We start from the raw sequence: 24,072 nt of genomic DNA on the forward strand, positions 1-24,072 counted from the left end.
AGCTTTTTGGAGCAAGTGGTGTACGTCCAGGCCTTTTAGGAGCAAAATGAAAAAAAAAAAAAAAAAAAAGAGGTAGGTGACAAGTTGTCACAGTCTTCTTCAACATCTGCAAGCTGAGTGCCTAGCAAGTCTATGTGAACATTTCCTGTTATTACCCCGACTTCAACCTCCCCTGCCCCATGCTTTAATTCAGCTGGGCTTTTTGTCTATTTCTGCACCCGGAGGGGAGAGGGGATGCAGCAGCATCGCTGGGCACAGAGATGGGGATGCAAGGGGAGCCCAGTGCTCCGGACGGCAGGAGTCCCGGCCCCTGCCATCCCCCGGGAGGACTAAGAAGAGGAGGAGGAGAGGAGGAGGAGGAAGGACGGGTCGGGCTCGCCCTTGAGCCCCTCGCTGGGGGCAGTGCCCGGTCCCCGCTAGGCAGGGAAGGGGACGAGGGGAGTCGGGCTGTACTTCGGGGCTGCTGGTGGGAGAGCCGGACCTGCGGGGGGCTGGCCTCTGGCAGATGATTGACACCAAACGGGGTGAGGTTAAAAAGAAAAAATAGGAAAAAAAAAAAAAAAAAGAGCGAGCGCAGGGGAGGGGAGTGAATGCGAAGGGGTGGGGGGTGGGGGGGGGGGGGGGAGAGAAGGAACTACTGTGAGAGTAAGAAAGTCCTGCCCAGCTGTTTGCGAAGTTTAAGATTTCCTGTTTCCCCTGCAGCACCGAAGTTTGCAGTGAGTCACCCGCAGTCCCGAGCGGCGAAGCGCGCAGCCCGCTCCCCCACCGCCCTGCCAGCCGCGGCCTCCCTCCCTCCTTCCCTGCCTCCCTCCTTCCCTCCCGGCCTCCCTCCCAGCCTCCGTCCCCTCCTCTCCGTCCCTCCCGGCCGGGCCGAGCCGTGCTGAGCCGTGCCGCGATGACTCCGCTCCTGCCGAGCAGCCTGCGGGTGCTGGCCCTGTGGGTGCTCGTGGGCAGCTCGCTCCCCGCCGCGCTTCGGGGTAAGTCCCGCTTGACAGTGCCTCGGGAGGAGGAGGAGGAGGAGGAGGAGGAGGAGGAGGGAGGAGGGCTCGGTTGCTAAGAAAGTTTGGAAGCTGGAAACGCCACGGGAGGGGGCAGCGCGGTTGTTTGGTGCCCTGCTGGAAAAAAAAGTAACGCCGGGAGAAAGGAGCGGGGGGTCCGCGGTGAAGCCCGGGGTCCGCCCGCCGAGGGGAGAAATGGGGAGAAAAGGGAAAAATTGGCAGGGAACGAGGCACGGTCGTGGCCGGCCGGGGGAGCCCGGGGAGGGCAGGCAGAGAGCCGGCGGCTGGCCCTGCGGCTGCGGCACCTGGGGCCGGGCCGCACCGGGGCCCCCCCCCGGGCACTTTTTTTGCGAAGACATCCTCAGAGAGAGGCTCTGCAGCCTGTGGCTTGCGGGATTCCTCGCGGGGAGGTTTGGAGTCTCGGTGGTTGCTGCGAGAGCAAGGTCCCTGCCCCGAGGAGCTTCTTTTTGCTCCCCGTCCTGCCGGTGCCGTGCGAGGTAGCATCGGTAACCGCAGGGCTAGGCCCTAAATCACTGTGCTGCACCACCGGTGCACCTAAAAAAAAAGAACCTCGGAGTGCTTCAGGTGTTGGTTTTGCAGCAGTTTTGAAGCATTAAGTGTGTTTCTGAGATGTCCTGTGATCGCCAGTTTTAGCCCTCAGGTCAGATGCATGCACACCTGAGCTCCTGCAAACTTTGCTCTGTGCCCTCTGATTGTCCCCACTCCTGGTCAATAGCAGTCCCAGACCTGCTGCTAAAACAGAAGGATGTAAAGGGGAGAGTTCCTGCATGCTCACTGCCAATAGCTACGTACGGCGTGAATAACTCCATGCTTTATTAATAATCCTGTCAAAGTCAACAGGTTTCGCATACCTGCAGAGTTACTCATGTGAGCTTAGGTCAGATGAATTAAAAACAACTCAAGGATAAGGCACAGTGGTGTCCCAGAGCTCAATCACGTTATTGGTTTAAATTTGAGGTGTGCGGCTTCTTACTGATTTTGCTACGTATTGATATTGCTGATCGATATAAATCATATTTAATTAGTGAGGGCTCTTATGTTGACACCAGCCCCAGATTTGTTCTTTATTCCTATTACACACATCTCTAAATGAAAAAGCTCCAATTTTGTTAGTCTCGTGTCATTTATTATTATGCTTTTTTTCACTCAGCCTGCATAGATCTTTATCTACAGTCTATAATAACCAAAACTGAGTTCACCTGTTGTCAGGTAATTTGCAGCTTCAAAACTTGTTGAAAATTGTTTTAATAACTACTGCAGTATCTTATTGCATGCATAGCAGGTAAAGTTGCTCAGAAAACAACAGTTCTGTTGGGGACAGAAAATTTGGGGTTTGAGTATTGGTTGTTATTTGGCATCAAAATGAAAACTAGAGCTGCCAAATGTTATTTTGGGAAAGCAAAATGGGGGGTGAGGGAAAAGCTACTGTCTTACTATAGCAATCTGACTGACTACTATAGGAATCAATAGCTCAACAGGTCAGTGGGGATGAGACAGGAGAGATATCAGTCACTTCCCAGGTGTGCCTGCTAGCCACTTGGTGCTTGTTGCTGAGGAGGTTGATAGAGCCCTAGCTAAAATTTCTTCTGATCACTCTTCACAGCAAATCATTAGACAAGGATGGTACATTCCCATAAAGAATCTGGAGAAAATCACAAATTCACCAACAGGTCCAATTGCCACTATCTGCTTTGAAACAGATTCCCTAATCTCTTGTGCTAGACACAAGTGATTACAGTTTTTTCCATAGAGTAAGGGGACATTGTGTTTTCTTTCTTTTTTTCTTTCTTTTTTTTTTTTTTTTTTTGTGTGTGTGGTTGAAGATGCTATATTGTGTGTTTAACCAATAAATGGCTGGGCAAACCATCAGTTGGCTACACAAGAAATCGACGCTGCTGTGTCCAACTGTCCAACTGAATATGAATTTGTAATTTGCATTTTGGGTATTAAAAACAGAAATTTGTGCTTTGCAATAATCTGTGTAATAGTTGTTTATTTCTGCATATCTGGAACCTAATTTCTCCATTCATTCAAGCTCTTACTTTCATTATTGTCTCCTTATCTTTTAAAAGCCTTATGATAGTTGATTTAAAAGTAATAAAGTCAAGCGTAGAGCTTCAGAGAGTTGCAAGAGGGAAGTATGAGAACAAACATCTTCGTAACATGGTGGAACATGTCTGTAACGTGATCAAATCTAAAATGCATTCCTGTCCCCCACTAAAGCTCTGGCAAATTTCCAGTTATTTCAGGAGGGAAGTTGGAACAGAACAGAGATATTATTGCAATTTTTCTATTTATGGGGTATCCTTGAATTCTGAGAACTTTATACCTGAGACTTTGAAAATCACTTTTATTTAATTGCTATTCTGAGCTCTTTGGCATTAACATACTAATATAATATTCAGATGGTGAATGCTGTATAGGAATGGTTTCTATCAAAAAATGATGAGCCAGATCTTAAGCTGCTGCAAATGAATGTAGTTCCATTACTGTCAGTGAAGTTACATAGAGCTATAGCACATGAGTTTCCTAAAACTGTTTCAAAACCAATTTCCAAAAAAAGGGCAATGGAATATATCACTTTTTCATATTCATAGTTTTTCTGCTTATATTTTATAAAAATATTATATGACCTACATTTAGCCAAACAGCATTGCTTCAAAATTAAATAGTCCTTTCTGGAAGGAGTTGTTATAGTTTCAAAGGCGCACTGTGCTATAATGATGGCTGATAAAAGTTGTCGTTGTGACAAAGCTTATTCTGAATTCAGGAGCAAAGATGGTGTCAGACTTACTAAGGAAAAAAAAAAAATTTTTTTTTTTCCTTTTCCCTTCTCAGAACTAGTCTTTTAGAAAAGAGTTGCACTTTGGCAGGGGGGAGAGTAAGCTGTCACTGTAGCACCAGTTGTTGGGGTTTCCCATGGTTATATTTCCTCTAAGAGATATTTTTAAGATAATACTTTTGCATTCATGGCATAGGGAGTTTTTTGTCTATGCCATGTTCACTTTGTATCACTTCTCCTCTGACCTCAGAAGATATGTGCCTGACTTAAAGGTAGCAAGAATGAGCACAACCAGCTCTTTGGGGTCAATTTATTAATGTCTTGGAAACCAAATGCGTTTCTGTCAGCTAGATTGAAATATTATCACTAGCACAATGACAGATCTTGATCTGAGAGTGATCCGTGCAGCCTCCACACTGTTGGCATGTCTGCAGGTCAGTGTTGGTGGCACAGTGACAGTCAGGGCTTCCAGCCATCTTTGTGGCTCCATGGTCCTGAGCTCAGCAGGATGGAGGTGCCCCTGTCTCCTCTGACATCTGGTGAGCAGAAGAACCAAGGGGTGCTCCAAGGTGGGTGGGAACAGTGGTGCAATGTCATCTTTGCCACATAGGAGCTCTTTTGCCAGGTAGGCATGTCCTATGGACACTAATTGGCTTATATCACCAGAGCATTGTTAATTCAGTAAAATGGACCAAGATATGAACTAGTTTTGTGCAGATGTTGCAGAGCACAAGAGATTCCCCGCACAGAGTAGTAGAGAACCAGTCCTGTCATGAAAAAGAAAGGACTAGGACTAGGACTTGATACCTAGTCTAAGAGGCTTGAAGCTGAGATTTTGTTTCACTTAATAGGTTTTTAGCCTTAAATTTAGTTGGGGTTAAAGGAGATATTTGTGGGTGTGTTTTTTGTTTATTTCTGTTTGTGCATTTGTTCTGTTTATTCCTAGAGAATAATTGGAATGGATTTTTAAACACTTATTATCAAGGAAAAAAAATAAAAATAAAAAGTGGGGGCAAAATACTTGTGCTTTTTTATGAACTAGAAGATTAAAATAGGCCAAAATAAATCAGAAAAAAAAAATGCCTTGCCTTTGGCAGAGCAGTTTGGAGCCCTTTGGAAGTTTAACTTTGCTGCCAGGTGGAAGTGATAGGAGTCCTACAAAAGCTTCTTACTATATTAAGTAAGAAGGGATATATTGCTATTGCAGCTAGGAGTGGGTGCTGTGGCAGGACACTGTAGTTTAGGAAAATGCTGTTTTAAGCCATGAATTGGTACTATATATATACAAGATTGGGCTCTCAGCCTTCAGTTGTTATTTTTTCATAGTACAGCTTCATTCTGGCAGGACTGACATTGGTTGAATACAACCACTTACATCCTGCTGCCTGAAAGGACATGGGTTTAGTTAATATACAGATGTTAAGATACATTGAGAGAACAAACCACTTCAAACACCATCAAGCAATGAAAACTTAGCCATATTAGTAATTAAAACTAACTCATCTCGCTGGGACTAGCTGGTTTCTATTTCTGTTGGTGACAACATGCAATCACTTTTATCAAGGGATTTGCCCCTGCAGTCCATATGGATTCAGACACTGATGCCCATTCGTTTGCTTTGCTGCAAAGTTCAGCAACTGTTTCAGATTTAAAGAAACAATAACACTAACAGTGGTGGGAGAAATACTAAATGCTGATTTGTCAGTGTTTGTTCATTATTTTTTTCAATATGCTTTTTTTTTTTTTCCTCTTGCTCTGAATGCCATTGTAGTTGTTACAGATGGAACTGCCAGTCCTTTTTTTTTTTTCATATGGGTTTTAAAGCCTTTTCACCTCTGGGAAGATCGTCTGGGGGAAGGAGTAGTTTTCCTTTGCTCAAACAACTGGTATTTAGCAGGAACTTCCTGCTGGCATTCATCCCTGAGTTAATCTGGTTAGAATTAGAGCTGGTTGAGAGCTTTTGACACTGTTTTTCATGGGAAAATGCTGATTTGTCAAAACTGAAACAATTTGTGGAAATGTACCAGTTTCCATTAAACTTTCATCAGGAAACAGTTTTTTTTTTCCTAGTTCAGGGTGGAATTTCTGATACGGAAGTGACAGAAAGAGAAATCATTAATCAATAATTAGAATAATCACTGGTCAAGGATGGAAGAAAAGCAGGATCAAGTGCCTGCCCTGACTCAGACAACATCTGAATCTGGAGCTCCCTCTGTCCACTGCCTCCAGGATATTGGATGGTTGTTGATTTCTTTCATCTTGCATGCATGAGCAAACAGCCCCGCACCACTTCAAATTATTTTTGTTTCCCTCTGGTTGTGAATATGAAAATGTATGAAATGTTACGGCATTTTGTGGGACAGGAAAAATATTTTTCTGCCAGCGTTATTTAGGTTGATCTGTGGTCATGCGTTTGTCTTCTTGTTTGGTGGGAATGGCATTGCACAGAGTGAATGGTGTCTTCTACTCTTTATTTTATATCATACTAACTAACACTGTATTCAGAAATTTCTGTCCTGCAAGGAACCACAATTTTTATTACTAACAGTCCTGATAGTCTGGTTCCAGGATTCTGCTTCCCCACTCACCCAGAGTAGTATATTAGCAAAAATTTCCCTGAAATTAATAGATTTCAGTAATGGATAGAGGAGTCTTCTTCCTCACAGCCCAAGCATCCTTCCCCTTAGGGCCCAGCAGATCCATCGCTACCACGACACACTAGGGTTAATATTGTGCTTGTGAAAAGATAATTTGGAGACAGAGGTATGAGAAAGCCATCTTCTGGTTCCTACACACATTCTATTTGTACCCAGGGACTTTGGCCCAAATCCTCAAAAGAGCTCAGTTGCCCTTCTTAAGTAGATCTTTGAGTTTATAAGGGGAAAAAAAGAAAGACTTCTGTAGCAGCTAAAGCTTGAAGTTCAGCCAGTGATTTGAAAGTCACACCGCATTCTTTCTGGCTTTTTATACTCACCAGTAACGCAACTTTTGAAAGATAGCTTCTGCCCTCCATGCGTTTGATCAGTTCCTCCAAAACATTGCATTGGTGTACCTGTGGGCTTCATTTAATTCAGCATTTAAACTCAGTTAAAAACCCGGTCTGCGCTGAGACATTATAAAATCCATCTTGCGTTCCCAAGGTTGTGGTGGTTCTGTCAGGGCACAGAGACTTCCTTCTGTTAGGAAAGCAAGTGGATTTGAACACTACGTACTCTGAGAGCAGTGGGAAGGCTTCAGAGTGCTACTCCTCCGAGCAACATTTTCCAAGTAAAGGCCCAAGTGTGGTTCTTACATGCCTCGGGCACTTTAATGGGCCTCTTTTAAAAACTAGCATTGTGCAAGTGGAACGCATGCAGGGCCAGACTGTCAGCTGGCATAAATCAGCTTTCCTCTGTTGAAGGCAAGGAACCTGCTCTGATTTATACCAGCTGAGAATCTGGCCACGGAATAAATAATAGGCAACTGTATGTTATGAGGCTGTAATTCCCTCGGGGGGGCTTTTGTGATATCAATCTTACAGGAGCCAGAGCGATCTGGTTCTCTGGTTCTCTTTCTTGGAGCAAAAGAGTCGTTTGACTGCAGCGTTTTGTAGGCCTCGCAACTTTAGGAAGGAGAGGTTTTGGTCAGTCAAGGGAAAGGAAGTGTTTCCAAACTTCTTGCAATATATCATTAAGGGTTTTTGCCCAGTAAGAATGATGGGAGGAGAGTTTGTGAGGATGGAGATTAATTGATTGAGGATAGGTGGTCCCAAAAAAGAGAAATGTACAAGAGGGATTATTTTTCATCAAGGCCAGGCTTTTAATTCAAAAGCAGTCACGTACATTCCCCAAGCTGTATGAAAATCAAAGCTCCCTCATCACTGATAAGCTACTAATGCTGGTGTAATTAGTAAGGAAGCAAAGTGGAGAGTGGGAAATAAGGACTAAGGGGCAAACTCCTCCTCAAAATGTGGACGTGTTTTAATTTTTTAAGGTCTCATCCAGAAGTGTCCTGAATGAGCTGGTACTCATTTCATTGACTTAGAAAGAAAAGGCACTTCAGTTAGGCTTTCCAGGAGTTAGCCTGTGGTTCTTCTGAGTCTAGATATTTTAGATGTGAGATGCAGGTGAACCAGCTCCCTCTGTTTATAATCCTGCCATGGATTCTGCAGCACAGAATTGGAAATAAGCGCGCCGTATACATCACCTGTTGGCATGGCTAGCTTGTGCCTGGGGCTTTTGGAAGATAATGTGGTAATTTTGTAGATTTCATCTCACTAACTAATGTAAGTACATTTTTGATGTTGCTGTACAAGAGAGTGAACTTTGAAACAGACCACAGATGATTACTAATGGATGACTTCTGGTTATTTTCAGGGAAGGAAGCAGAAGCAGCTATCCAGGATTCTTGTAAGTCTTGAGATGCCAATCTGTTCCAATCCTCGAGGTCTAATTAGCAGATCAGATACTACTGACAGCTCACTGCATACAGCTGCAGAACAGCAATGGGCCACAGTACTTATGCAGTACTTATGTAGTAAAAAACTCTTAGTGCTCAAAGGGAGCCAAAATTTTCTAACATTTTCTTTGACTGCTGCCCTGTGTTTAGTGGAATCTGGCTGCCCTAATCAACTTCCCTATGCTCTTTGGGAACTGTGGCTGGAGCAAATCTGAAGTCAGTTACATCAGGACCATAACCTTCTGTATTTACTATGTGCTCCATGAGAGTAGCATTTGTGAATAACTTCTGCCCATTAAAATGAATGCTCAGGGAAATATGATAGATGTAATTATGCTTTTTGCTTTCCACAGGTTTCTTTTTCCAACTCTCTAGTCCATTAAAATATTCTTTCAGTAGATAGTCAGTATCCACCATGCAATTTTCAGGCCACTGCTGAAGGGAAGACTGTAGCTACATGCTCATTTATTTCTCTTCAAGTCACTGTGAGGCTACTAAATCATGTAGAGCAGCACGTCTCTGTTAGTCTGAGCAAGAGATTCCATAGGCTGTGTTTTATTCACCTTTAAAATGCAGCCTATTTTAGGATAAAAACATATGCCTTTAAGGATGTAATTTTTCATTATATTAACAATAGTGATAAGATGGAATGATGATAAAATCACACTGGTGAGTTCGACATATGACCAGCACTGAGTTGCTTCTGGAGTTCACGTGGTAGTTGGTCGCCTTCAGCTCTCAGGACACCACCCCCTCTAGCTCTGCAGCTATCTTAAACTTTCCTGTAACTGGGTTTCCTGTGACTGGGTAGAAACTCCAGCATGTCTCCTTCTCCTTGACAAACTCACAGGAGTACAGGAAAGAAGAAATAAATCTTTGCATGCTTCACTAATGGGAAGAAATTAATGAGGATTTGAACAGTACAAATTTGTCAATCTATGATCAGGAACCTGAGAGGATCTCAAGAGAAGAGCTGTTGTATGCAGGTGGTTGTTGGTCCTTTATTTCCCTTGGCTGGTTCTGCCTGCAAGCATGCAGCAATTACCCTTCTCGTTTGTCTTCAGCATGCAGGGAGATCTATGGTTCTGCAATGACCGTGCTGTGGCAGTTGGCCAGCTGCCCTGCTGTGTACCTTTTACCTCCCCACAGCTCCCATTACTGATTTTCATGGTTGCATTGCCTCCTTTTCCCACAGTGGTTGGAGCCTTTGCCCCGAAAGCAGGAGGTCCACTGTCATGCCACTCCTCAGCTTGAGAGTATCTAAACTCCATCAGTGATGGGCTCTGAGAGGAAAGGTCCTTGCTGGCTGAGACTGATTGGGGCTGTAGAGGCAGCACTCTGCAGAGAAAGGGTGGACGTGTGTGCGTGTGGTCCCCCGAAGCATGTCAGAGGAGAAGAAAGGCTGTTCCCTGATGGATTCATTCATTATTCCAGCCCCTGCAGGGTGACTGATATTCTCTCCAGGGAGTTCATAGCACAACAAAGAGAGACTTTACATACAGAACCTTTTTTTTTTCCTTAAACTGGAAACAACCGTTTCTCATCCCCATGAAAAGATCAGAGAGTACCATGTAATAGTCATGACTTCGTAAGCCCCTTTATTGAAGCTTTCACAAAATAACTAGGTCAGCAAATACGTGCTTCTCAGCTATTGAATACCCCCTTTCCCTCAGTCAGTTCTTCCATTTCCTTGCCCAACTTTACCACAAGGGAATGCCTTAAGTCAAAAATCTGGGAATCTGATGCTTTTATTTCATTTGTACTATTCTCATCTGGTGTGTACAATGCCAGGCCATCAGGCTTACAAAGCTGGCGTAGCCCAAGTTTGCGTGTTAACAGCAATACCACATTGTCTGGTTGTAACTAAAGCCATACCTGCTCCCCATTTGCCTGTGGCTGATAAAAAAAAAAAAAAAAAAACAGCAAGATGTTCAGCAGGAAAAGATTGGTGAACTCTTTGGGAAAAGGGAACACAATCAAAAAGGGTTTCTTCATTGTTGTTCTTCTTTTTTCCTTCATCTCCTTCTTACACATTCCTTACCTCTCACATTTTATACTTTTGCCTTGAAATTTTTGCCTGGCTGGGGGCTTTGCTGTTCCCACTCCTCCCTGAAGCCATGCTAGTACTGTGAATGTTAGTGCAACAAGAAGCAGCCTAGAGCTTCCCATACGTACATGTCCCCTGCCTTTAATGTGTAGAAGGGAAGATATAAAGATGATTCAAATTAAATCATGGAGATGTAGCAAGATGAGATTTAGGATGAGTAACCGAGCATGGGTAAACTTTGCATTGTTTTAAAGCTAGGTGTTTGATGCTAGAAGGAAGATTTGAAAATATGTGATTTAGGTACAAAAGCTGCTTCTGTGTGTAGGAGTGACTTAGAGGCTCCTTCTTTTACATGGGAGGAGGAGGTAAGGCTTGACAGTGACTTGTAACTGAACACAGTTTTTGCATCTTGACCTTTGGTTAAAACAGTGAGCTAGGAAATGAGAAACCAGGGCTCAGTCTCACTCAGTCTCTGGAGACCCAAACCCAGATCTCCAGCTTCCCAGGATGTCATCCATTGTATTTCTTACGCAACTGTTAAACTTCAGTACAGTTATTTGTATTAGAATTTCCACAGTTTGAACTAGTTCTGCTAAACAGCTATGAAAAAATAAACGCATTGATGTGTCAATTATTGTTTCTATAGACAATTATAGAAATTGTGGGAAATGAACAGAGGTAGTTTCAACACTGGTCTATTGTGATTGGGAAATTTAAGTTTAAAGAGTGTCATAACCACTGTTTTTCTCAACAGAAATTCTGGATGATAACCCTCAGAGCATCCAGGAATCCGTGTCAGCCTCAAATACCCTGCCAACTTCAACAAGATCCAATTTGCTCTTCCCCCTTTTCCTCATTTTTCTTTGCTTAAGAAACTGTGTGTTAGCAGCTGCCAGAGAATGGTGAGGGCACAAGGTTTGGTTTGACTATTTAAGGCCTAACTCTTCCCCCGGTTGTCTACGTATATATTATTCACACTTCAGCCAACTTGCACTTCCCCTAACTTGGCTGGTGCTCTGTTCTGGTGACATGTAGTGTGATTGTCAAACACATACCTACTAGTGGTTTGAAGTCAGAAACATATTGGCCTTCTTATGGTTGGAGGTGGGTAGCAAATGCTAGAAGCAAACCACTAATTATTTGAAGTATCTTACCCTTGGAAGTTAATGACAAGGCACGCTTACCACTATCATAACCACACACCTAGAAATAGAAAACACTGACACCTGCCTTGCCAAGCTGTTGCTTAGCATGGGTAGTTATGCTACCAATACAGTCATCACCCTTTCTTTTAAAAGGTGGATTTTGTTTTAAGTTTCCATTTTGGCTTTTTGAAACACAGGTGTAGATAGCTCTGCAGAGAGCTGTAATTTCCACTCAATTGTCTTTAGGCCCACAGTGGCTTAGGAAGGAGGTGGTATTGTTTGATCAGGGAGCCATACTGCCTTGTTAGCGTTTTTAGGTGTGGATTTAATGTTACGCTTGCGTGGCTTTTGAAAATGAAAGACTTGTGGTTTTGGACATAACAAGAACAAAAGAATTAGGAACAGTACGTAGATCTGCTATTCTATGGTTGGATACAGATTTGGTGAGGTATGCAGGCAGTTTGCCATGCCTTCGTAAGATAACAAACCCATAAACACCAGGAACTGGGAGCATTTGCCTCAAGGCAAATGTAAGGTGGTGCAGCCTAGCTAAGTTTGCTCTGTCAGAATGGTAAACTGTGAGTAGTTTATTCACAGTTACTGATGGAAATAAAGTGTTAAGCAGGGCTAACTTGTTTTTTTGTTGTTGTTTTTGTTTGTTTGTTTTTTGCTCTTCAGGGAGATGAGATTATGAACGTAAACAAGCACCCATTCCAACAGATGGAAACTCTAGGTGAACTAAATCACTCTAAAAGCAGGGTGTGCATTTTTAACAAAGAGGATAATTACATTAGTAGAGCCCTGTCAAGGGATATAATGGACTTCCCAATGTGAATCACTATGTCGAGGCAGGGTTTTACTTTTTATAGATATACCCACAGAAATTTGGGCTTGATGCAAAAGTAGCTGAGTGGAATGATTTCACTTACAGAAGGTTGGACTGGGAAAATCATCCCAGCACTTTCTGACATAAAGGTCCTATAACCTAAGAATCTGTGATACAGCTGGTAACCACCAGGCTGGTTTCGCTCATGTCTTTCAGAATTAGTACTAGCATCTCCAGAAGTAACAAACAGTTAAGGCACTCAGCTAGCTAACCCAGTTGAAGGATATTTCAAATATGCATGAGTTATAAAATTTTGTATCCAAGGAATTTAAAAAATGTCTCCATTCGTACAGAGCACTTCCCTCTGGTATAAATTAAGATATTATTTTGTTTGGAAAGCTTGGAATTGTTCTGTTTTGTGAGAACACTTTGGAAAACATATTTTGTTCTGCGTGACTGTAGTATTTGTGAAAAATGCCAAAGCGACAGCTTTAGAGAATGAGATGCCCACGTCACTGAACAGCTACACCAGAAACCATAACAAAGCCCACAACTTGCTTGTGATATTTAAAGGGATGCTGAGCAGTTCAGCCACTATGGCTATGTTATGCACAGCTTTCTCAATGACAGTTGTTGAAACAGTATTTTCCTGACGGAATTATTAATCCACTTGGCGTTTGATTAAAGTGATCAAGGCATTTCATAAGAACCCATAGACATCCTGCAGACTATTACTGATTTCTATAGTTGAGTGAGTTCCCTCCCGATAAAGGATGATTATCTGCTATGACCAATATCCAGAAACATTCAGTGACTCAAAACTGTTAAACATCAGCTAGTATAATTTGACATAACAGCGCTCAAATCATAGATTAGCATCTGCTGAAGATCCTGACCTATTAAATTCAACTCATGCATGTGACAGCAAACATCTTCTGTCTTGTGGGAGCAGAATGAGAAATGTTTGTTTCTGATGCCAGAAATGAACTGCACCATTAAAAATTTTATGAACTATCACTGTATTTTACTTTCTGTAGTTCTCAGTTGTTAGAAGAAATTCTGAGGTAATTGGATGAAATTGTGAGATACCTGGGTGAAAATTAAGAGAAAATGGATGATTTGCTTCCGAGCTGCTGCTTGATGCACTTGCTCTTGTGTTTGTCTTCTCTCTTCCTAGCTTTCTCCCTGAAACAATTCCTTCAACAGAAGTCACTCTTTTGCAGACATTTAAATTGCTTTCCTCTTTATAATGTTTATTCTAAAGGAGGCCACTTGCAAGCATGTATGCCGTCTTGGAGTGCTGCTGAAAGACTGTGTTCTTGAGAATGACATAGGCTGTAGCTTGAGGACCTGGAATAGCGGGATTTTGGAAACAATGGCCCTATCAATAGCAACGGGGAGGGGAAAACCCTAGAAATACAACTCCATGTGTACACTTCACATTCTGAGTTTATTTACAATTTTATTCTGGCTCATCATAAACAAAGAAGAGCCTGCAGTCCCTCACACATCTTCAGGCAGGTAGACTAAATATTTTAGACTGGCAAGTTCCTTCCTACTGAGCTCTGTCTAAGGGAGGAATGTCCTTACCATACACCACAATGCCAACCCTTCTGGCGCCTGGCTGCTGCAAAGAGTGGGTAATGTTGTATTGTACGTAGTGAGAATTGGTATATTCCTACATGCAAACTTTTGAGTGTCTAGTGCTGTTTTTTTTTTTTTTTAAATGTGAGGGCTCAGGGGCTGGACCATGCACAAATACAGAAGAGATTGTTGTAAAAATATTCAATTTTATAATAAACATAATGATTTACTCACACTTGTGGTTTAGGAATAATGGCAATGATAAGGACCTCTCAGTGAACTTTCAAGGGATGTATTTATGGGCGAAACACCTTACTATTTCACAATGGGTAGGCTTCACCCATGGTCTTCGTTTTTCTTTAAGCCCAGTAAAATTTCAGCCTCAAACAGAAATGGAGGAGCTGACTTACTCTTTCCCTTATTTCAGTGGGATGGTATTGCCAGCTGCTGAGTCACAGTCCCAAAGGTAACTGCAGGGAGTCATTTGCAAAGGCATTAAAAGGAACAGCTAATACCTGAGGGGTATGCTAGCAAATTTACCCTCAGCAGATAAAGGAGATGCTGCTTTGCTGATAGAGATACTTCTTTACCAAGAAATCTGATAACTCTGTAGCAGCATGTGACAGCAGTAGGATTTCAGTGAAAGCAGTCAACAAAAGAAAGTTTTCCTAAATTTGGATGTCATTAAAAGTGTGTATTTTTATGCATGTGCTCTTTTCTCAATACTCAGTATATAATTCCCATTAACGGTTGTGGAAGTTAGATGCATCTATCAAGAGAACATATCCCCAGGGTATTAAATCATGTTATTCTGATTCTTTGCATGTAACTTGACAGAGACAAATATAACCATCCAAGCTACTGAATTTGAGAAGGATGTGTGTGTTTTTTCCCAAATCCATTCAAAGTGATTCTACTCCCAAGGGATTACATTTGAGTCTAACTTTCATCTGATTTACTATTTTAGCTGAGCTGATGGATTATGAAAGAGAGTAATTTCTTTTTCACACTGTTTTCCTGAATCTGTCATTCAAATCGTGCTGTGTGAGGACAGAATGGTTCATAAACATTTTCCTGGAGGAAAATGGCTCCTTACAGCAAAAAAGAGCTCTGAACAGAGCTCCTGCATAAACATGTTTGCCCATCAGTGACTGACAGAGAAGTCTCTGTGTGTGCAAAGGATGTGGATTTGTTAAGTGAGACTTCTTATTTGGAAACTGTTTTTCAAACAGACCAGGAAGGATGGGTTATGCTTAGGTCTAGAGAAAGAAATTGCACAGGATTCTGTTTTATCAGAATGCATGGATGATACTGTAAACTAGGACCATAGTGGGAGCATCGTTTGGTTGGGAGATGTGCCTTAACTTGAATTCCATCTCTCCCAAATATTTCTGAATTATAGAGGTCTTCAAAAAGCTAAAGAAAATGAGGTGGTCTGCACTCCACATTAGTAAATTGTCATTTTATATTAAGTTTAAAGCGAAGTACACAAGACTTAAACCGTGACTACAAATTTTGCACCTTCAGCAAAGCCTTGTTTTTGTTTCCTTGTTTTATTTTATTTGTTTGTTTATGGCTGGAAAGGAGGGATAGTGGCAGTGAAAGCACTTTAAAAAAAAAAAAATCCTGCTAATACCCTGCCTTTATCTGGAAAAACAAATATTTATAAATCCCTCTGAATCATGTAACTGTGTAAAGATTGTGGGTTTGAAAGCACAGTTGTCTGGTTAATCCATTTAAATGCTTATTTTGAATGGGCAGCTGTAAGTCTTTGTGTGTACACAGCTTCTCCCCACACTTATTGTTGTGTTATAAAATACAGAAATTCTGTCCTGATTCGGTAGCAGTAGGTGTGCACACATACCGTTTTCTATAGTATGAGACAGAGATTGTCCCCATGCTGAGCACATGCTTGTTTAAGTTGGCCTGTGGCCGTGCCGTGGCTGAAGACATTTTTTTTCGGTCACTTCCAATCCCAGTTTTTTTAGTTTGCTTTAGATCGTGCTTCAGGAACATCCAGGTCCTGGTCAGAGGCACCAAGCAGCCCTTAACCCATGACTTTGACATGCTCCAGCAGTGACACAAAAGGTGCAGTAGTGAAGACCTTGTTACAGGGCTCAATGTGGAGCTGTGTATGGGAAAAGATTAGGAGCTCTGGTTTGAATTCCTCTGCCATAGTAGAAATACAACACTGGACAGCAGGACTGTAATTTATGTACTCCAAACTATGCCAATGTATCTAAACTGTTTTTAATGGCTTACTTATGCCACTTGTGCCCCATGTGCTTCATAACTGCGAAGCATTTCCTACTTGTGAATGTGACTCTTTAACCAGAATTTGCAGAGATGCAGCCTGTTCCAATTACAACATTGTAGCTTGAGACTGTTTTTGATTTTTCTTTTTGAAAATAAATCCATTATTTAGGTTTGGCTTCATTTGACTAGGCTACTTATTCCTTGGTGTGCAGGATCTTCAGCTTACAGAAAAGGAAGTGCACTCAGAATCAGGCTCTTTGAAATCACAAGATGGGAATTAAAGCTCAGCAAAAGTTTCAGAACAAAAGCTCAAAGTCAGGCAAAACTTTGTCTGTGTTTACGGACAGTTCTCCCAGACTAGTGATAGTTTCAGGTAAATGTTCATCAGACTTTCCCCTGAAACAAAACAGAGTTGTGGTGATTTGGCTGAATTTTGGTTTTGTGTTCACATTACAGATCTGCAGCAAGATCAGACATTTCACTTCAGATAGAGGATATCTGTGTTTCATTAGTGCTAGTCTCCCCATTTATAAAGCTCTTTCTCTTGAAAAACAGTGTAATCTCAAAATAAGACTGCTCTGAATCCTTCAGCATCCTAGGAGGAAAAGACATTTGATAGGTCTGTATGCTGCTGATGAACCAGTTGCAGAGCAATACCTGTCTTTTCAAATGTCTCACGTAAGTCTTGTTAACTGACTTGAGACACCATAAGTGCTTTTCTATACCAACCCCTTCTAAGTCAAAATAACCTCCTGCCTGCTTTCACAGTAGATTTGAACTATGATTGTAGTGGATGTGAACTATGGATCCCCCATAGTGTTTGGTGCCTATCCTGAGGTGTCTGCAAATATTTCTGGGGATAAGCATCAGTCCCTAGAGTTCTTCCTGAAATAAGCACCCACCATAGCCAATGCAGTCAAGTCCTAGGCAAGTCCCACCTGCCCTAGCAGTGACAGTGCCTGGCAGAAGAGAAAAGCTTCCCCACCTGGAAGGGCTGTGACATCCCGTCTCAGGGTGGGTGGCATTTGAAAGCTGTCTGCACTTGGGCTGGAGCCAGCCTGATGTCCTTCTTGGCCCAGGCATTTTGACAGCCTGACCCCAGCCTGGGATGCGGAGTCCTTGGATGCATTCCTGCCCATGAGGCTGTGCAATTGGAGCTGATCAGCCTGGGTGCCCTGTTGAAATTCACAGTTTCCCATTGTCCTAGCCATGGGTTCCCATGTTCTTTGTTGTGTTTGTGTGATCGGAGAGCTGTCTAGACTGAAGAACTGCTCTGGTTTCAGACTGGCCTTTTGGAGGGGGAGGGAGGCTTGGTAAGGTGAGTATTAATGCAAATCAGCCTCCCAGCCTGGGTCCTGTGTGAGGAAGGAGAATGTTCAATGAGGGGTGGGAGCAAATCTGCTTCACTTCACCAGAGGAGGTAAACAGAACTACTGTTTTTTTGCAAACTGAGAGTGCTTGTGCAGATATTTTCAGTACAGGTTCACCAGAGAGAAAAGGAAAAGAGAAGATCTTTTGTGTTCACAATGCTTAAGAAACAAATTAGTCACTTTTCTTAAAATGGTCTGAGGACATCTCCAAGAGGCAGGCAATTGTTGTTCTCAAAATATGCATTTCCTCGCATAAAAAAAGAAATGGCACTAAAAATAAGATGTCAGAAATGGTGTGTGAGTTTGAAATGGGATTCCCGAAGGAGTGATCCATGAGGGCTCTGGAAAGCTGCATGTGGCAAAAGCCTTTCAGAAGGGCCCTGACCCTCAGAAACTGCTGTGGATTGTGTGGCTCAAACTGCAATGACTGTGCTTCTGATCGTTAAATGCAGCATATGCAGGAAAGATGGGGATGGCCTAATGCCTTCCAAAAACTGTCCAGAAAGCATGTTAGTAATATTAAGGGGATATTATTAAAAACAAAATGAAAAATAAATGTAAGAAATGGTAAGCACAGGAGTGATGCTTTTTCTGATTCCAAGCAACCTAGTAGTATCAAAGGAAGCCTGGGGGAGTGAGACATAACTTTGAATTTCCTGTTTTGTGTAATTTGTCACAGTCCTAATGTTTATGCTTAATTTTCTCTACTTTAAAATAAATAAAAATAAAACTCTCCCCCCCCCCCCAAACTAAAATATGTCATGACCTTTCCTGGACATCCTTCTCTCAGAGCAGAGAGGGTTTGCAAGAGCTTGCCAGTCTCTTGAGTGAATGAGCAGTGTTAATAAACATCTGCTGGTCTGTGCTGACCCTTCATAAGGTACAGCAGCTGTTGTAAAAATATTTTTTTTACACAATTTCCTGTGCATTTTAGTTGTCTTAATCTGCTCTTTCGAACACACTAGAGCCCATCGGGCATACATTTAGCAAGACCCTATATGTAGTAAGAGTTTAAATTCAGCAGGAGTCAACTGTGGTGTTAGGAGGTCCTTTAGGAAAGATTTGGCTTTTTGCAACGTGAGTTGCTGCACGCTGCCAGTGTAGAGGTCAGTCTTTAAGCCATTACCATTTTGTGTTTGAAGGAGATGATTTTCTGCCACCTATCTAACCTTCCACGTTCCTGCCAAAAATGCTGCAGGTAGTTAGGTAACACTACGAAAGCTTTTTCTACGTACAGGTTTCACACCTTTTGAATTTTATGGTTGATTTACGAGTAACTGAGTAAATAAACCACAGCAACTTTATGTGTGATAATTCTCAGTTGTGACACTGGCTATATTTGTTTCTATTGTAACCTGAACTGACGTAAATCAACCATGCTTTAAAATGATTTGTAGATCAACAGAGAAAACTGTAAAACCTCCGCCCTATTAACTTGATCGGTTAAACTGATGCAGTGATGTGAGGACACATCATGATGAGTACCAGGCTGCACTTTGTTACTTGAAGCTATTTGGAAAGTTAAGCGTGACAAAGCCACACACTAAATATGAGTAAAACCCTGTAGGAGTGTCAGTCGGGAGCGTCTGACTGAGCAAACGTTACTATTTTTGATGTCTGTGCAGCTTTGGTTCTGCATTGTTCTGTGGGAGCTGAGGGCTGCCTGCTCTAGTACTGCAGCGGTGAGCAGACAAAGCAGCTGTCTGCATGAGGGAGAAGAAGGACTGTGCCATGTGCTGTCATCACAAGTGCCACAACTTCAATTTGCCATGGGAAGGAAGACAGGGTTTGGCAATAGTGTATGTCAGGGAGCTTCTTAGTCTCAACACTCATAAGTTCCTCTACACCCCAACCAAAGATCCTAGTATGTTCTGCCAGCCAAAAGCTGAGCAGAAGATGCCCCATGACATACCCTCCAAAACTTCTCCGCCTTCCTCTCACCTGTAGCCTGTTCAGTGAAGATGCTTCTAAAAAGAAGACAGTGAAGATTTGTCTCTTCACTAAGCAGCTGTCACAAGCTGGACATTTAGTACCACTAGTAATGAGGTGATGACTTTAGGTAAGCAATGTTGATACCTTAGGAATATTAAATATGATCTTTTTTTGTTGGTTTTTTTTTGGTCATCTAATGGATTTTTTGGTTTGTATGTGGCACTGAGCACATTCAGCAGGCTTACAAATAAACTGAAGGGCCAGGATCTGTTTCTATAAAATATGTAATGGCTAATAGAAGTAGCTTGGCAATAACAGTGGAAAATATCCTAAATGCTTGACTTTCCAAGAGAGAAACTGGAAGTTTAATAAATAGGCCCTTGAAAATAGAGTTGAATGACTTTAAAGTGGCCATTTCTCATGTCTCCTTGTAGTAAAAGAGAGAAAGGGAAGGAATAGAAACTAAGCTTTTGGAGGGAATATATGCCTTTTTCAAGACAAGTGATTCACCTTCCCCAAAGCCATTATGAAGAATGAAAAACCCGATTATATTTTCAAGTAGGTTGGTGGTGGCGGTGTGACTATTGAGGGGGCAGGAGTGGGGAGAAGCATGTTTCTATAAACAGGCTTCCTAGCTAGCTGAAGAGAGAGGTAGGACAGGTTCAGAAACTGCTTTCAACCTACTTAGAAGATTCAGTGGTATGCTTTTGTTCTGGCGAGGACCTGTAGTTGAGAGCAGAGGTGCATTTTTGTTTTTCTGAGCCAGAAGTGTTCTTAATTGTTTTAAATATTTAGGGATTTGCCCCACAAGCTCTTCGGTCATGAAAAATCTTTTCTTCCTTCTGTATCACAGAACGAACTATTTAATACTTGAATGACTGCTGTCTATTTTCAGAAAATCTAAGTTGGAAAAATATTTGTATGAATCTGAAGTGTTTATGCTCTTTCAGCCCTGTTTCATATGAAGTAATGGCAGTTTTTACTGTGCAAATAGAGTGCCAAAGGAGGTGAAGTTGCAAGATATGCTTCCTAATGGACAGGTCAGATTTAGCTATGCTAATGTCAGTCCTGAGCTATGAATCATGCTTATTACAACAAAGCAAGAAGGCTGTTTTCCCTAATCTCATGATTCAGATGAGCATTGCTGTACTAGATACTCACTGTATATCTGAAGTCACAGAAGGAGTTAACCACCACCAACAGCTTCCAGTAAATTCCAAATTTAATGCATTATGCAGGAAAAAAAAAAAAATAGACCCTGTAGTCATAGCTGAATAAATTGATCTTAATGTTATATCACATACAGTTCTCCAATGCTGTGTGCTGTTTACTGGCTGTGTTAGGGAGGCTGTGGGTTAAAGTCAAGAGAAGATGAAACATCCCTTTGAGTGCCCTATGGGAAGCCATCATTTAGATCCTTTTTCAGCCTTTTTGCCTGGAGACAGTGTTCATTTGTTCTGCCTTCTGCGGGCTACCATGGAGTGCTAAACAGTGGCCAGCAAATGTGGAAGACAGCAGCAAGTTAAAAATCTGCAGGTGAAAACTCATTATCTGAAGCATCACAACAATGTTATTTTTATTGCCTATTTTCAGAACATGTTCACATTTCATTGTAAGTGCTGAGCTTGAGTCTCCTCGCACCTGCACTAATGTCAGTCAGCAGTAATTTCACTGAAGACAGCTAGCTCAGTTCTTAGGCATGCATGTTTGAGGCAGGCAGCTCACTGCCATGCCCTGTGCAAGTGAGAAGAGCCAAGCCCATGATTAAAACTGCCAGTGTTAGCTCATTTTGGAAGTAAGGGATAAAAATAGCATTATTTTCATGTTTTAAATACAAGAATGATTTTTATTCTGAAGGTCTCCAGCTTAATATTCTGCTCCCTCCCTTATTTTCTCCTGTTGTGCCCCCCTCTTCCCTCACTCCTGCCAGATTTGATTGTGTTTCTGTGTCAGTGCCTGCAGCAACCCCTAAAGCAAAGTTTTGCCAGTTCCACATGCTGCTAAAAGCCAGGTACTGCCACCGCAGAGGTGAGTTAAATGAAGTTTTCTAACTCCTGCTCCTTCTCCTTTTGTCTTCTTCCTCTGCAGATGCCTTCCCAGCTTGTGGGTTAGAAATAGTGGTTTCCACATTTCAGTGCAGTCCACCCAGTGGCCTTCTCACAGTGAACCAGTTCTGTTTTGGCCTTTCTTCATTGAACCAGGGGTGGCCACGTTATTTCTGGCTAGGTCTAGCTCATCACGATGGTTCACGATGTCGTCTTTCCTAGCAGATTCTCAGGCATGGTTGAAGAGCAGGCTGTAGCCCACATAAACAAAAAGTTGGAAGGTTATGGGCCCTACCTGGCCAGTCTTTCCCACATCTCATAGTGGCTGCCTTGTGATAGGGTGGGTTACAGGACTGTGGGATGAATGTGTATCTCTTTGCATTAACAATTCCATTGTTGCCATTTGATTGGCATAACTTGCTTTTTTTTTTTTTTTTTTTTTTTTCATATGACAGGCAAGTCCCCTTTAATATGATAGGGAAAGGCCATGACATGCATCTCTTCTAAGTACTTCACAAAAAAAAACGTGTTCACAAAAGGAAGTTGTTTTAGTCTTCGTTCTTTGCAGAGCCCCAGTTAGGTTTGATCAGACAGGAAAGCAAAACCATGGTCCCAACCACTCTGCAAACAGAAGTGCATTTACTACACAAAACCATGTCTTTAGACATCAACTAAAGCAGCTGCTGTGTTAGGCCAGAAGACTGAAGATTAAAAGGAAAGCCAAGAGGTGAAATACCTTCTGGAGGAAAGAAGGGAGTGAGTTGCTAGGGCCATACTATAGTGACATCAGTGATTTGTGACTATACGTGATGTGGGTCAAGGCAAAAAAAAAGAACTTTCAAATAACTCTCTAGGAACATGGTTTTCAGGAGTCTTGCAACAGGGAGAGTTAGATATGGTGAGCTAAACATTTCTAGAGCCTGCTTTCCTCTGACATATTTTAATTGTATGTAAAAGATAGCTGATATTTGGCTTTAAGGAAGCTGTCTTAGCATGCTTATCATCATTGCTATTAATCTTAATAGAAACAGTCACAAAAGTCCTGTGCCCATGCCAGTCCCACTGGGTTAAATCATAGTTGAGATAAAGGACTGCAGCCCACAGCATGGTCCGAGACACCAGGAACAATGTGCGTTCATACTCACATAGTGAGCGTGGGAGTATGTGTCAGAGAGTGGTACTCCAGTTCAACTCGTGATGGCATTAAGTTCAGAAGTGTCAGCTGTAATTGAAAATCTGAAAATACATGCTTCACAGTGTTACCCCTGAAGGTGTTGCTATGGGAGTTCCTAGGTGATCTGCGGCATTGCCAAGTCCTGTGATTTTTATCATGAATTGCATGATAGCCAATAATTTTCTTCAATATCAAGCTCCTGGATTCCAGTGTTTTTATTTTCTTAACTTTTGATTTTGTAAGTTGGTAAGTTTCCAATCCTTCTGCTTGTGGTCAAAGTTTCAAAACATTACTGAAATGCACTCTGAGATTCCAGACAGCATTGGTAAATAAAGGAGAACCCAGCAGTTGTTCTTTTTTTTTTTTTTTTTTTTTTAAACTTCTTTTATTTCTACAATCTCTCTGGCTAATCTTGTGATTTCCTGACTCATGGTTTTTGAATATTTAGGGTTGATTATGATCCCGTCTTTTCTTCCTTGTATTACTGCACTGTATATAACAAGTACAAGTAAGAATAGATATCAGGATATTTCCGAGTCTTAAAAACAAAGCTCAGATCTCTCCTTTCCCTTGACCCACCCCTCCCTCCTGCAGTTGAATCATCAATACTTAGAAGGCATTTTTGGAAGACAAAGAATGTTCTTGCAGCACCACTTCATTTTCATGACGCTGGTGGTGTTTCCATCAGTACTGATGTTCTGCTAAAGTTACAGATCATGTGCTGGAGGGGGGTTGGCAAAACATAAAAAATGTTCAATGTAGTACTGTTTCTAGCAAAAAGTAGTGTCTCTGCGTTAGATTAGAAGGTAATACATGTTGGTTTTTCTTCAAAGTGGCTACTGTGCTATTTAGCCATTGAGACATGAGGCCATGGAGCTGTGCTCTTTGCGGGAACAAGGACAAGTTCCTTTTTGTCTTCCTGATAAAGGCATCCTCCTCCTCACGCATTTCCATAACATAGTGAAGTAAAATCTTAAATCCAAACCTCTCCCATCAGGTGGAATTATTTCATAGCAGCTGAGTTTTTATCCCAACATCTTCCTCAGCAATTTTTTTAAAGGAATGAGATCTATCTGCTCAGCAGTGCTATCTTATTTGTATACATGTGCCAAAGGCATTGGAAGAGAGAAGAGAAATGCGATAATTGTATTTTACAAGATAGGAATGAGAGAAATTGTCTATTTCTGAAATGCAAACTAAGAACTAAATAAAATTTTCCAGTGTAGATATTCCCCAAAAAACAGCATGTTGTTTTGGACTTTATTTAAATGTTATTGGCTTTTGAGAGGCCTGTAACAATATTAAAAGAAAAATAAGAAGAATGTAAACTGTAGACTGAGGTCTCAATCAGAGTTATACATCTTAAAAAAAAAAAAAAGGAAAAGAAAAGAAAAAAAAACAGATACAGAGCAAACAACTTCAAGACAGTCAATAGACTTTCAGTGTGGTCATACA

At 41.8% G+C, this 24,072-nt stretch overlaps 1 protein-coding gene across 2 annotated transcripts in view; it reads left to right on the top strand.

The window, feature by feature from the left end:
- Positions 1-334: 334 nt before the first annotated feature.
- Positions 335-24,072, top strand: part of TGFBR2 (transforming growth factor beta receptor 2) — a 59,210-nt gene continuing 35,472 nt past the window's right edge. Inside the window, exons 1-3 of one of the 2 annotated variants that reach the window (XM_082753768.1) lie at positions 335-524; positions 703-977; positions 8,157-8,189. In XM_082753768.1, coding sequence (XP_082609894.1) covers positions 896-977; positions 8,157-8,189 — 115 coding nt within the window. In that variant the 5' untranslated portion in view covers positions 335-524; positions 703-895. The remainder of the gene's footprint in view (positions 525-702; positions 978-8,156; positions 8,190-24,072) is intronic. The other variant, XM_082753769.1, reaches the window with a different exon arrangement.

This window comes from Aythya marila (genome assembly GCF_965140915.1).
Source record: "Aythya marila genome assembly, chromosome: 2".
Classification (NCBI taxonomy): Eukaryota; Metazoa; Chordata; class Aves; order Anseriformes; family Anatidae; genus Aythya; species Aythya marila.